General features: G+C 35.4%; 1 protein-coding gene across 2 annotated transcripts in view; it reads left to right on the top strand.

Moving 5' to 3' along the window:
- The window catches only part of L3MBTL3 (L3MBTL histone methyl-lysine binding protein 3), a 78303-nt gene that overhangs the window by 13815 nt on the left and 49835 nt on the right, over positions 1–14653 (top strand). For both annotated transcript variants that reach the window (XM_085311126.1, XM_085311125.1), the window contains exons 3-8: positions 623–782; positions 1797–1938; positions 4165–4249; positions 6609–6700; positions 9250–9354; positions 11018–11153. In XM_085311126.1, the coding sequence (XP_085167252.1) occupies positions 623–782; positions 1797–1938; positions 4165–4249; positions 6609–6700; positions 9250–9354; positions 11018–11153 (720 nt within the window). The remainder of the gene's footprint in view (positions 1–622; positions 783–1796; positions 1939–4164; positions 4250–6608; positions 6701–9249; positions 9355–11017; positions 11154–14653) is intronic.

The following is a 14653-nucleotide window of genomic DNA, read 5'->3' as shown; positions in this document are numbered from 1 at the left end:
TAAAAGTCTATAGCAAACTAGAGAACTTTATGGTGTACTACGTACTTCCCTGTGAGGAAGAGAAACAATTCTCTCCTCAGCTACACGCTGCTTGTGGGGAATCATAGTTTGGGATGAGTGAGTAACTTAAGCTAGTATTTGGAAATCTGTTTGCTAGCAATTAGTGATTTTTATTTATAATAGATTTCAGGTATGTTGAACATTAGCTGCTGAGGTAAAAGATAATAGAATATAATCAAGGATTTACTTCTAGAAATAAGTTCACCTATTAAAAGATAAGTACTGCAAAACCGTTTTCCCAAATGACTCTAATATAGGTCAAAAGTCAAGCATGTCAGCAGGACATGGGATGATAAAGTTGTGCCTTCGACAAAACTCACTCCTTCAGTGATTGGCAACATGAAACTGTTAATATCCTTTCTGTTCCAGTGATGACAGAAACATGAAATCAATAGATGTGACTTATTTGTGGAATACTGACCCCACATGGACGCTAATTCTCATTCTTCATTCTGATAAGAATGGCATGAGTTCAGCTTTCTCTTTGTTTGGCAAGGCCTGCTGAGGATGGTTGGAAATGTGTCACCTCTACCTAAGTGAAGTTACTTTTTTCATTGTTCAGCCTTTTCAGAAAAGACAGGGATCCCCACAAAGTTGAAGGAAGCTGCAAAAGTGGATGGACTTGTTTTCTGTGAAAACTGTTACCGCTATGGTACCATAGAAGAATTTGTTCCTGAAGGGAAATTTTGCAGCCAGAAATGTGCCCAGCAAATAAAAAACAAGTAGGTGCAATTATAAAGCATAGACACAAAGAATTTGGCATAAATGCAGCATGAGATAAAAGTGGTGGGATAAAGCAGTAATGGTGGGGCAAAGGGAGATACTAAGTGGGCATGTTTTCATGAGTCTACACCAGTTATAATGTTCTTTTGCTGGTTTTGGAGTGAATGTATTACAGAATACGAAACCTTTGTTTTTTGTCTTATACGGACGTTGGAGGCGGTCTGTTTTACACAGAAAGCACTATGTTCTACTGTCAAATATAAGCAATGAAACACTTAGTCTATGGGATGCATGAATCAGTGTCAGACTCCCACCCTGTTTCATAATCATTGAAATTAAGATAATCAGTAATGAGATAGTTACTGTGGTAAGTTAATTATAATTAAGTATAAAAGCTGTATCATAGATGACAGTGAGTGGAAACATGAACATGCTGTAATTTTTCAGTTCCTTTTCTTTCAGCTAGTGCAGTTCATCTCCCTGCAAATGAAGATTTGTGTTAGTATGTACATTCTGTATTGTTTATTGCATTATGGCAATTTTTAACATCTATGGCTTTGTGCATTTGCCTTATTTTTGGTTAATTGCTTTGAAACTGTCTGTTAYGGTTGCTTGTTTAGCAATTTACAGTCTCATACCAGCTTTCTCTAATTGGATTTATCAGTCTTAATAACTACCTCTTCTTTCCTTTCTTTAAACTGCCCTGCAGTCCTAAATATTTCTCAGTTTGCTTCTCCATGAGGTTTGATGGTACATGGGAAAGACACATGGTTTAAAATATGCAGAACTTGTTCAGTGTAGGCTGACAGCTTTCTTTTTGCAGTTGCTATTGTACATCTTCCACCCTAATTTTTTTGACAGATGTCATTTTCAGTAAAATATCTAGGACTATATTTTGAATGATGTCCTGGGACCTACAGACACTTGACCTTCAGATTTACTTGTTTTTCACTTGTTTTGTGGATGTAGGAAGTAAAATGATACTGGCTTTATGTCATTGTGTTATCTTGTAGTAGAGAACCAAAGGAGGAAAAGCCCAATATGGAATGCAATGGTGAAGACGATTCTAAAGGCATTAGGAAGAGAAAAACAAAGTTACTTTTCAAAGAAGAGTCCAARGATAATGGAGAGAAGAAAGAGAAGCCTGATGAAACTGTTAGTATGCATCATAAATCCATTTCTGCAAATATGTTTAGTGGGAGTTTTGCCTTATATTGCTGTCTCTGTGGCACTTGCACATCACTCTACAAAGCAATGAAGTAACTGCATTTAAAAAAGCCACAATAAACAGTTGGTTCACTTACCAGTGTAATTCTCCCTTGTTGCTAAATAATAATTATTGATAACTCATCTGAGCTGCTTTTTACCTCTTCTCTGTCTTTTTTTAAGAAGAGACCAAAAGGAGTTTAATGGAAAGATGATACTAACCTAGACTTGTTATGACTTGAACACAGAAAAATAAGAGTACGTATTTTCTTAAAATTGTTACTTTGTCAGGCTGCACATTAATAAATGACTATAGGCCAATAATTGATTTACAAAGAAAACTAAGTTAAAGAGAACATAAATTTGATTTTCTTAATTTAAATTGCTTTAAAGAAAACAGCCAATGATCTATATTGGTTTTCATCTCCTTTCAGTTAACAGGACTTTTTTGATTCAGGAAGGAGTGTAACTGCTTGCTTTCTGGTCTTCCAGCAAGCAATGATTACCACATTTGCTATGGGTAATTGTAGGGATATTGAAACACATAAAATCAAATAAAGCATAACAAAGTATCCTGCTGTTAAAAATTTTGCCCAAAGTCTTCCTCATGCAATGAATGATAGGTGAGCCTGGGTGACAGTGTCTGAAAAACATGCGTATTTTCAAAATGTGTTTTTAAACGATAGTTTAACATCCTGATACAAACAACAATAAAAATGGGTCAATTATTTCCTGTCTTGATCTCCAGTACTGTACCTTAGTCATTTAAAACACAGTATTTGCTTTTTCTTAAAACTATGTCACGTCTTCTTGATTGCTTTGGCACTTTCTTGATATGCATCGTGTCACCGACCTGCTTGTTGATCTGATGGTCCTGCATTGATACAAGCTTGGCCTTTTCAGTTCCTTGATGCTTGAATTATGTCAATGCAATAAAGTTTGAACTGAGCATGTTTACAAAGATGAATAACCTAACTTCCAAGGTTTTTCTTTCTCACTTTAAGAAAATACATGTGACTTCTGCTGTCATTGTCCTGCTTGCTCTATAATACTTTTGACATATTCTAGCTTCTGATGACAGTTGCTACCTAGAAAAATTTGCTGGCATTTGGGAGAAAAATTTCACCTGAGCTTGACACATCTTTACTGGAGCCCTCCACAGTTATTTGTTTTTCTGACCTAGAAGTAGACCCTTTTTTTTTTTTTTTTTTTTTTTTTTTTTTTCCTAGTATTGCAGAACACTCTGGGTGATTTGACCTCTAGCCGGCTACCAATTTATAAGGTGTTTTCTTAAACCTGTTGTAGGATATATATGCAGAGATCTGTCACAGTGATATCACTGGAGTGTTTATTAAAGGAGTGAAAAGGCCAACTGAAAACATGAGAAATGGACTGTGGTTTAATTTTGTTTTCTGCTGAARTTTAATGGGCTTTAGAGTACATTTTGTTTTTTCCCTTTTGGAATTATACTTCATTTTACAACAAATAAACCTATCATTGTACCTTCCCATTATATATGTATTTTTTTTCCTGAAAGTGTCAAAGCTATTGGGAGAAGCACAGGAAGAAGGGGAGAGCACTGCACTTAAGGAATTGTCCAAGACAAAAGGCAACTCAAGTTGTTAGAAGGGAATTCATAGTTGTCCATATAACAAGGTCTTAGGTAAAAGCCAGGGGACAGCTTCTTTGTCTTTGCACCTCTGCCCTCCCAAATGAGTACTCATGAGTATTAATCAGTGTTAACAAAACTGGTAAACAATAAGTAAGAAGGATCGATGTCATTTTATATTTAATAAAGCAGCTGTACATTAAAAAAAGACTAAAACTGCAAGAGATTTTCTTTTAAATTATTTTGGAAGCATGAATACGTGACTACAAACATAGTGCTAGTTATCTGCAGCACATCCATGCCTGCTGAAGGCTTCATGATTTGAATGCCTCAGCTTAGGCAGGACTAGCTGGCTGAGTGCCRGGTGTTTGTCATTTTCACCATGTTGGGAGTGATTTGTCACTGATTCTGTATTTACCATTAAACATCTACCGGCTTATTTGAGATACTGGAGAGCTACGTCAGTAGCCAATTAAATGAAGACAAAGTTAAACTGTGGGCATCTCCATTTTAACTGTATTAGACTTCTAAACTAAGGAGATTATTGTACTCTTCTTTTAATTTAGGAGGACAAACATGAAGGAAGGATCTTAAGAGTCTCACAGCGAGCCAGAAGAAAAAGAAAAGGGGAAATAACAGTTTTGAAACAAAGTAAGTTAGATTATGAAACRAAATCTCAAGTATCGCTTATTTATGTTTATGGCTATCCATCTTTTTACTGTGAATTGCCAGTGTTATGTCATTGAATTTGTATCCTCTCTTGATTACATTTTAGTCGATTGTGTAAAAATATTCTACTGGTACTATTTATAGCAGTTATATTAAGAGGACTGAAGAACTGAAAGAGCCAAGTGAAAACTTTGGGGAAAAAAACCCATCACTTGGAGATTGATTACATTTACAAAAAGCCAGCTTATGTACCTCTGGCAGTTTGAAGAAGCAAGTGGTACGTGTAAATGTAATTGATGTACATTTTCGACTTTTTTCATCCCTCTAAAGAGCCCTGATATTAAAGGGAATAAGGCCCATTGAATTCCCAGCTTTTGAAAGACGTATATTAAGCAGAAATGAAAGTTTACTTTTGTTTCCTTAGGGATCAATTTTGTATCTACAGTGTGAGCTGGAAATAGATACTTTTATGGAACTGCTTAGGAATAATTGCTATAATCAGTCTAAAGGGAAATATACTGCATGAAGCAGCATAATAAAACATATTTTAAATGAGTGCTGTTTTTTCAAGCTACTTGTATGATAGATATTTTTAGGACGATTCAGAGAATCAGCAGCTGTTATTCCTCAGTGGTACACCAACCATAACCTACATATGGCCCTTTAAGATATTTCTTATGGTAGACTGGGAGCTGTTACTGCTAACCTCCTGTAGTAGTAGCTGCCTGTCCACTAAGCAACACAGATCCAACTAGCTTTGCTACGTGATAGGCAGATGAAATGCTGACTGAAGGTGCAGTGCTTAAAATGTTATGGAAGATGCAGCTTACACAGAATTAATCCTGAAATTTAAGTATTATTTCTACAGTTGTTTCTTTACAAAAGTAAGACCATGTAAAGTGTTTGTGATACAAACATACAGCTGATGCTCTGTGGGAATATGCTGTCCACCAAAAAAATATCTGTACAGATATCTCTTTCTTTCATTTATTTGGGAAAGTGTCATTTCAGCAGAAGAGATTTGATGCAAAAGACTGATTTATATTCAGAAGCAAGCACATCAGTGCATATTACTGTGCTGAGCAACRCATCTTTTAAATAGCATAGTTTAAAACTGAGTAAATAACAAATAAAATGAATGTTTTAGTAGTGTTAAGCAATCCCTGTGATTTATTAATTTTATTATCTTTTGGTTCAATTACTAGTGTTTTTTAGGAGGGTCTAGCATCACTGTTGGTACGGTGCATGTTTAGGACAGAAATGCTTAGATAGCCAGACTGTTACTTAAGTGGTTGATTTCTCCTATGAATAGCTTTCAGTCAGGATCAGGTCAGCATCATATTTTGCATCATGAGAACTCAGCATGACTGTGTGAGCTCCCAGTCTGAAATGATAACCTGTATGTACAGAGGAGAAATTTTAGRCAACAATTGGGAAAACAGAGTTGAGCTGTACAAAAGCAAATRGAAATGAAGTATGGATAACCTCACAACAAGCCTACATGGGCTTTTGCTAGTGCAGTTAGTCCCTTATTTTCAAAGTGTAAGAACTGTTACTTATATGTCCTTAAGATGGACTACAGTTAATACAATAATTCGTGAGCAAGTCTAGAGTTTGATACTACAGGAACAAACTTCAAATCAGAGGTTTCCATTTTACAATATTGAAATAACGGAAAAAAGAAAGTGCTGGTGGCGATTGGGAGAAATTATTGTTAAATCTTTGTCTTTCCAGCTGAAAACATCAAAGTATGAAGTGATGCATATGGTTAGAAACATTCTGAATACAATCAAAGAATAGAGAATTCAACCATGATTAAAGAATCTCCTAAACCCGTCCTAACTGCTGTCTGATTGAAAACACTTTCCTGAATTGGAATTCATTTTTTTTTCTGAAGAAACTTCTTAAAATACTGAGTTACTTTATTTGGTTTGGACTGATCTTCTGTTTAGTCTTGGTTTTTTGTGTATTGCTTCACATGCAAGAAGTTTATTTATTTATTTATTTATTTATTTATTTATTTATTTATTTTCAGAGTAGTAAGGGAAAACGGACAGAGGGCAAGGTCTCGTAAGTTGTTCTGGTCACCTAAAAGAACATTTTTTGTTACTAACCAAGATATGAACTGATAGAAACCATCCTCTACAAACTTTTATGTTTGTGGTACCATTAAACCTATAGACCTGTTGTTCTGCTGAAATAAATCCTGAGAAATACCATGAATGCATTTAGTAAAATGTAGATTTGAGATAGGTATGCTCTAAATTTTAAAATGTTTGTTTTAATTACTGGAGAAATCGACAATTAGATAATTCTTCTGGTATTGTGTGCTTTTTTACAGCTGTACCCTCTAAAGGAAAGCAAGCATGGTGTTGGGCATCCTATCTGGAGGAAGAAAAAGCTGTTGCAGTACCAACTAAGCTTTTTAAAGAGGTTTGACTTTTGAAATTGAAATCCTTCAACCATGTGAGATAATGTAATTTCCAGGGAAATTAATTTAAAAAATAATTTTGGAGATTTTACACTTCTCTTGAGGAGGACCTATCAGACTAAAATAATGCTATCCATCAGTAGTCATCAATTTACTTCATACATATTCTTCAAATCTTATTTTTGCTTTTTTAATGAATTCTGTGACTGCAGATGAATACTATGAATTGAGATTACAGAAAGTGGCTACTTCACAAAATCTGGAATTTTTAGCCTTTCCTTCTAATCTCTGAAGCTAGAAGTCTGATGCATACCTTCAGTTCTCTTTAAATATGTTTAGAAAGGCGATACAAACATCATCATTTGACTAGTTGGTTTGATTATATTACCTGTCTTTTTGCAACTCTTGTTGATGTAACATCTTTTGCTACATCAGATGCTGATTTGTTTTGCCTATCATCTGATTGAATGTCCGATCATCAGCTCTCAGTGGTCCTTTTTCTGCTGTGGTAGTCTATGTCGTTTCTCATTTCAGTGCTTTCTCTTGTCGCTGTCTCTTGCTTGGAAGAGAACTCTATATACAAATCCACAGAGCTTCCATGCTGTCCTCTCGTGCAAAATCTGGCAAAACATGTGAATGTCTCAGCTGCTATATGTCTGCTATGTATAGTTCTAACAGTTTTTGCAGTTGTTTTTGATAGATCTGTCCTTTATATAGAGTCTCATGCTTGCCTTTGTTTTTGTTTGTTTTATGCTGAGACTATTAAAACTTTCATGCAGGAATCAGTTTTTCAGCTTATGTGCATGCATGGTGCTTCCAAACATTACTGAGATTCAAAACTAATTAAAAAAGCAAAGTAAAGGACTAAGGCTGCAATGTCTGGAATAAAAAGAAAATAAAGACATGCAGATACCTGGCCATTGTTTATTATATGTGCTTTGCTATACATTGGTTGAAAATTTGACAAAAATATCCTGCTAAGTAGTGTCTCTATCTGGAATGTAGATTTAACAACTGTTGCTGTACCTGTCTGAAGTTCCATAATAGATTCAGCCTATTTTTACATAAGAGCTTAGAAGTGTGGTTACACATCTAATAGCAGGTGATTTCCCTTTCTCTTGTCTGCATATTCTTGCTTATATGTTATGCCCTGCATTTTTCTTCCTTGGGTTTATTTTGCTGTTAGATCAGCTGTAGCTGAAGCCATCAGAGAGTTCCCTTCCTTTCAAAAGAGTGAGCACTCCTAGATACCTTTGTCTTCCCATTGACTACAGAGATAGTGCAGGTGACTAGATAGCACATATAACTTTCAGATAGCGAAATTTAGGTGAAATACATCCTCTCTTTGGGATTTTCTGTATTAGTTTCCAAGCAAAATTTGGATATTTAGGCACAAATTTTCTTACATTTATTTCTCTTCCAAATATTTAGATGAAGGGATTGTTTATTGTTGTAACTATAATTCACATTTTATTAGCTGATACATGTAGTCTTTTTGTACAAAACGTTATTGTTAAAGCCTTCTGTCTAAATTTAGACGAGAACTATGACTAAACTATTGGGATCATTGACATCAGAAGCATAAAAAATGATGTCAGCATTTAATTCTCTTTATAAATACAGAAGAGGGTTAGACTAGTATTCTGTATCTCACTATCAAGGATAGGGGCATAAGGGAGACATAAGAGTGGGAGGAGCATACATGATGCTTCTCCCATGCTTTGTCTGTAATTGTTTGAGATGTAAAAAAACCTGTCTAAACTCGCTGTGAATTTAGTAATACCCAAGGAACCCTCTTCAGCTTTATTGAATTTTTTTTCTAATCTTTCTCCCCCTCACTGAAGACAGGGAACATGATACATGGGTAGCTGGTGCCTGCTGTTTGAAAACATCCTTTCTATTTTCACTTTTTCACTTTTTAATTATTTTTTGAAAGATACTGTTATGAGTTCTATGTAGTGTGATACTAGTGATGTTCCAGTGATGCAAAAGTGTTTCTGGAGAAAATAGCTAATCTTGAGCCAACATATAGAGGAGAAAATGGTATTAAAGAGGCCATCCTTATACACAAAGAATCTTTTGTTTTTCTGCTTTGCAGTTCATCTTTGATGGCCTGTGAAGTAGAAGTGAAAACGAAAAATGCAGCATTTTTCTGATCATTATAGTAATTATAATCACTAAGAAGACATCATGGTGTCACTGTACAGACTGAAAAAATAATAATTATCTTATTAAAATATTTTATTGGTAATTAGTCAAAAAAGTTTAGGGCAAATCATGTTTTCTCCATGGGTAATTTTTTCTTAAATTTTATAATTTTCTTCGGCACCCTCAGGTTCTAAGGTATTCTGGTATCTATCTGTTTTTCAAACAGTCATAAAGACCTCTTCAACTGTTTTAAAAAGTGTGGAAGTTATTTATTAATTTAGTGATTTATTAGTTCTTTCAGAAATATGAATAGTATTTAATCATTGCTATTTACCTTACAGGAGTAGTTTATCTTTCTTGAGCATACTTTCAAAAGTATTGAAACTGTTTTTTTCCATTCCAGTACCAGTCTTTTCCATACAACAAAAATGGATTCAAAGTAGGAATGAAACTGGAAGGTGTGGATCCAGAGCACCAGTCAATATACTGTATTCTGACGGTGGCTGAGGTAAGCTGCAGGAGTGTGAAGCTGAGAACAGATGTGGCGTAAGATTACAGAACAAATTAAACTGKAACAGCAACAGTTGAAGGTGTTGTTTATTCCATAACAAGTAGAGAGAAATGCTGTCTAGGAAGATGTCTGCTTCAGAAATACACAAAGGTTATGCCTAGTACCATACAGCAATGAYTATTTACATACATTTAATGTAGGCGACTAGAGAAAACAGAATTACGCTAGTTAGATGATACGAGTTTTTCTGTAATCCTGTAGTTTTGATTAAATCTATAYTTAAAAGAGAAATTAAGTAGAAAGAATGTAACTATGACTACCTATAGACCTATAGTTTTTATAGAGTTTATGTAGTTTTATTATAATATTTACATGTGCTCCATTTGTTGATACAAATACCTAATGCTTCTTTTGTGTTACAAATGTGTTACAGTTTTTTCAGACTCGTTGCCTGAGAAATTGTGTGTATTGGCAAGTTCTACAAGTTAGTATACAACATAAACTGAGTTTGTCTTTGTGCTGCAGTTCATGAAGTAATTTATTTTATGAGTAGTTTCTTTGCTTTTAGTAACTGAGAACTCAGGTTTCTATTTGCACTTTGGATATCTTTTAAACATGCCTTACATTAGTTTTTACATACGTTTACTGAGGATACATTTTTTATTTTGTTGATTTTGTTTTATAAATTAAAATAGGGAAACAGGAATAGGTAGGTACTCTATGTCGTTTTTATTCTATACAGCTGTAATTGTATTCTTTATAGTTTAAGCTTTTGTCTTCACATTTCTGAATCTCTTCACGGCCTCTAGTCACATTCCCTCTCTGTGGATGTCTGTTTCACTGTTATGAGGATAATATGTCAGTAGATCAGTATTTCCTGTGCACTTGTGCTTGGCACTAAGTGACAGCTCATATTTTATGGCAGGATGGCCTGAACTCCACATAATTCTGAGGAGGTAAACTGTAAGTTATGTCAGAGCGTCAGTTAAATATGAAATATGGTGAGTTTTTGATGTCAAAGAGGTTTTCACTGCTAAAAGTTCTGACATTCACTAGTCAGTAAGATATGGAGAACTCTATACAGTGTTGAGAGACTGTCTCTCTTATTTTCCCTTCCTTTTGGTAGTTAATTTGCTATTTCATGGAAAAATGAAATTTTTGGGGATATCCCCATTCTTCACTGGCCTTTAATCTCAAATAACATCTCTCACTGTTTCTCTGGAGAGCTTGTAGAACACAGTCTGCCTAGGAGTTCTAGCAGTGCTCTCTCGCATATTGATTAATCAGTATAGCTTGAAAGCCTCATCATCTGTGCCTTCTCTGTGATTGCATCTGATGGATCCATGCTATTCCATAGGGTTTCTGTTTTATTCTGATGTTGGATTAAACAGTTCTCAAATTTTGGAACACTAATGTCAATATGCGACTCTTACTTAATGCTTTTCACCAGATAAGGAGACACTGAGATTGAAATTCACTTAGCATTTTGTTCTTCCCTTTTTATCATGTGAATTTATTCATCCAGTTTTGGTAGGAGCAAAAGTAAARGGCTGACTGAAAGAAAGCATACTGTTGATGTATTTAATACCTAACAGAAACTGTTAATATGTGGGGAGAACATCTTAAAATGTAGTATTGTTTTGTATGTTCTTGCTGTTAGGTTTGCGGCTACAGAATACGACTCCATTTTGATGGATACCCAGATTGTTACGATTTCTGGGTGAATGCTGATTCTTCAGATATTCATCCTGTCGGATGGTGCGAGAAAACAGGTCACAAACTTCATCCACCTAAAGGTATTGCTCAGTCTGAGATGTGCACATTTTTCATAGTTCTGAAATGGAGACTGTCTATGTAATGCTATGATTTCTTTCTTTTTTGTCAGAAAATTTTTTCTTATTTGAGACAGAGCACTGGAACATCCCATATTATACTCTACTTTAAGTCTCACTAAAATCTGGAGCTTGAAATCCTGCCTTTTCTGTTCAGCAAAAATTCACAACAAATTAACCAGAAGAACCATTAATAAGGCATTATAAAAGAAAGTTAAGCAACAAACCTAGACCCCAAATAAATCCTTCTTTGCAATAAAACAGTAATGTACTGATGCTCAAACTGAGGTCACACAAGCAGCTGAGAATCCCTTAGTGGGCAGTCTTAGGACATGTTCATTATTACCTGTTAACAACATTATTCTTAATGTATTGACACAGACTAATAAAGATTGTGCTCTTACTACAAAGAGTAAGCTTGGAATAGAGACAAAAAGAGGAGCTAACAGATAAGGAGAGCCAATAAAGGATAAGATTACAGATTACAGCATGAAAATGTAATTTGATCATAGTTTATGTAAATGATCTAGATGTTGAAATATGTGTAATATGCTTGCCTAATTATTCTATTTCAGACTAGAGAATCATTTTATTTTGGCAGATAAAGAGAGGGCATCTGTGTGAAACTAGCGTTTCAAAAAGGATAAATGGGCTCTCTTTTGGGGTAGGATGGGAGCGTACAGAGATGAAGGGATCAAGTCAGACAGCAGAGTGAAAAATAAATGAATATGGTATTTTGACTTGAATAATAGAAGTAGGATAATATRATTTAAAAAGGCTACAAAAGTATGAATGTACAGGCTGATTTATGGAGAATTATAAAACTGTGGATATAAGTACTTGGTTGTGGAAAATGAGAGTAAAGCCACTGAAAGTGTATTGGCAGCGGATCTGTCAACTGGGGTGAGGATAGCATTTTTGCAGTTGAACCTTGTGGGAATATGAAGGAGCATGTGTTGCTCTTCTGAGTACTCCACAAGCTCCACTGTGGCTACAGGGCAAGAGCACTCCGTGCTACTGCTGCAATATGTGACTTTTCATTGGAACATGGTTCGGAGTAATTGGTTGTGTAGTAGTAGTGATTTCTTGGATGTAAATCAGAATTTCTCAAAAGGCTGCCCTCCCCGAAGTAGTAACTTGTATATGGTGAGTGAGTAGTCTCCAGTTTACATAGAATTATTGATGTTATTGCAGCATGCTTAGGAAGTTTTGTATCTGTAGTGCAGGTTTGTCATCTTTTCCATCTTAAATGGCTGTTTAAAAAGCTTAAATTACTGCTGCTGGAGGAAAGCTAAAATCTTTTTCCAAGTCACTTTTATGAAAATTTTATTCTAGTTTTAAATTGGTGAGAAAACTGTTCTTTGGTTTATTTTTTCACCACCCTGGAGCAGCGGGTAGATTTTTTTCTTAAGAAAGTCACAGAGTCTATCAGAGGTGTTGAGGGAGAAAACTTACAAGGATATATGAAAGTAATAATCAGAAATCTGGTTGTCCTTTCTGCACAGCTATGTAATCTCACTACCATGAAGACATTCCAGCCCTTAGGTATTCCCTGGTATTTTTCTCCAAATTCAGCAAAATATTGTGCCCACTGCATAGATTATCTCCTTCACCTCAGTGTTTATCTGTTTCATCACTGATATAGTATGGTGAGATTGCTGAAACCTGCTTACACTCATGGGACTTTATCCACTCTCCCAGTGAAACCCTAGCTTACACCTGAGATGGAAGAGAAATAAGAATCAGTAATATATTGCCGGAGAGATGAACAGATGCTACCGTAGTCTTTCTTTCACACAGTGCTGATGTCGTTGATTGTGCAAGCTTGGACTGAAGTGTCCTGATTTTACAGGAGAAGATCATGGGCAGGATACTCTCCAGAAGGACTTTTGTGCTCAGTTATAGACTCCCTGTTTCTGTATCCTTATTTATTAAAATGGAAGGGATAGGTTATTCTCAGTCCCTTGCTGTCAGACAGGCTCACAGTGGGTGTTTCCCATTCTCATGGCAACAGAGGCATCAGACCTGCAACTTGGTCTCCAGCAGACAAGTTGGTGAGGTCACCAGGAGAGAGTGGAGCTGCAAAATAAAATCGTTTTGCAGAAAGAAAAAAAAAAGTGTTTCAGAAAATGTATTCATTCTGCATGCAAAGGAGGTTATCTTTCATTATGTATAAATGAAATACGCAGAAAGAGGATGGATGTGTGTGCATGCTTGTAAAGATGTTACAGGCTTGAAAATAGTTTTGACACTCCACTGGGACATGGGAGACTGAGGTTTTAGTTGCTACGCTGCCTTGCAAAAGAATACTGTAACAATATGAATATATTGTAAACTGAGTGTAGATTCTTGCATCAATGCAAATATTAGGGTGAAATTAACTGAAGTTAAAAAACTTTGAGTTTTATTGGTTTTTAAGATACCTTTCCCATAGGGGTGATTCGTGATGTTTAACAGACCGGAACAAGCACGGTAGGAGTATCACACTTCTATAAGAATGGATTCAGTTGGTCTACAGCAGTAGTGTATCAAGACAAGAGGCATTGGAATACAAAGAAAAGTATATTTGTTAGGAATTGAGGATTAATTTGGATTAGTTTTAGCTAATATTTAGAATGAAAATTGAGAAAAGCAGAGGTAGAAAGTGAAGTAAAGGGTTCCTTACTAATAGTACCTAAGAAAACAAAAGATTCTCGGAAGGTTAAACAGTTGTTGTCTATGGCATTTTTGATTAGCACTTCAAATAGTCAAGAGGTAACATAATTCAATAGTTAAGGAAGTCACTCACTGAAACTGGTAGTATTTTTGGCCATCTTTTACTGGATTGTAACATAGGAACTAAAATAGATATTCTTATAACTATTATTTAAGAGGAGAATAAAGGAAGAAGACTGCATGCTTACAACTCTTAACATTTCTTTAATGATCAGTAGTATAAGTGGTTTGATGTGAATTATTTTATGTAATTCATTATTTTATGAATTTTTTTCCCTGAAGAACCTRGTAGTAAACAGAAAATCATACTTTTTCCAAGTGTTGCATGAATGCATAAACCAAAAAATACAGAAAGTGTGTGTAGGGAGTAGTTTACAGTGTAAATATGTTAGGCAAATGGGTATATTTTGCATAAGAGACTCTGGGACATGGATGGTGTAAGCAACTATTTTGATACCACCTGGAAAGTCTGTTTTATAGCTAGTGATGCTGTATTGGTGATATCCTGAGGACACAGCAGAGCAAAGTTTTTAGGAAGAGGGAATTTCTCATGTTAGACTGATTGGCACAGTTGGGAAAGCTTTCAGGCCTGTAGACCCTTTGTTCTAAAATAGAAAGAACAGCCTGCAAAGCTGTTTGAGAGTAGTTGCTTTGAGTTGAGGCATGGTTTTTCTATCAGACTGTCAGACAAAGGATAGTTGGTCCCTATGTGGTACAGGGAAGAGGGATGGTGAGATGTGATTTTCTTG

Source organism: Rhea americana, unplaced genomic scaffold, assembly GCF_003343005.1.
Source record: "Rhea americana isolate MKP2758 unplaced genomic scaffold, rheAme1 scaffold_332, whole genome shotgun sequence".
Classification (NCBI taxonomy): domain Eukaryota; kingdom Metazoa; phylum Chordata; class Aves; order Rheiformes; family Rheidae; genus Rhea; species Rhea americana.
Note: the sequence above shows the minus strand (reverse complement) of the source record. Positions and strands in the feature narration are given on the sequence as shown.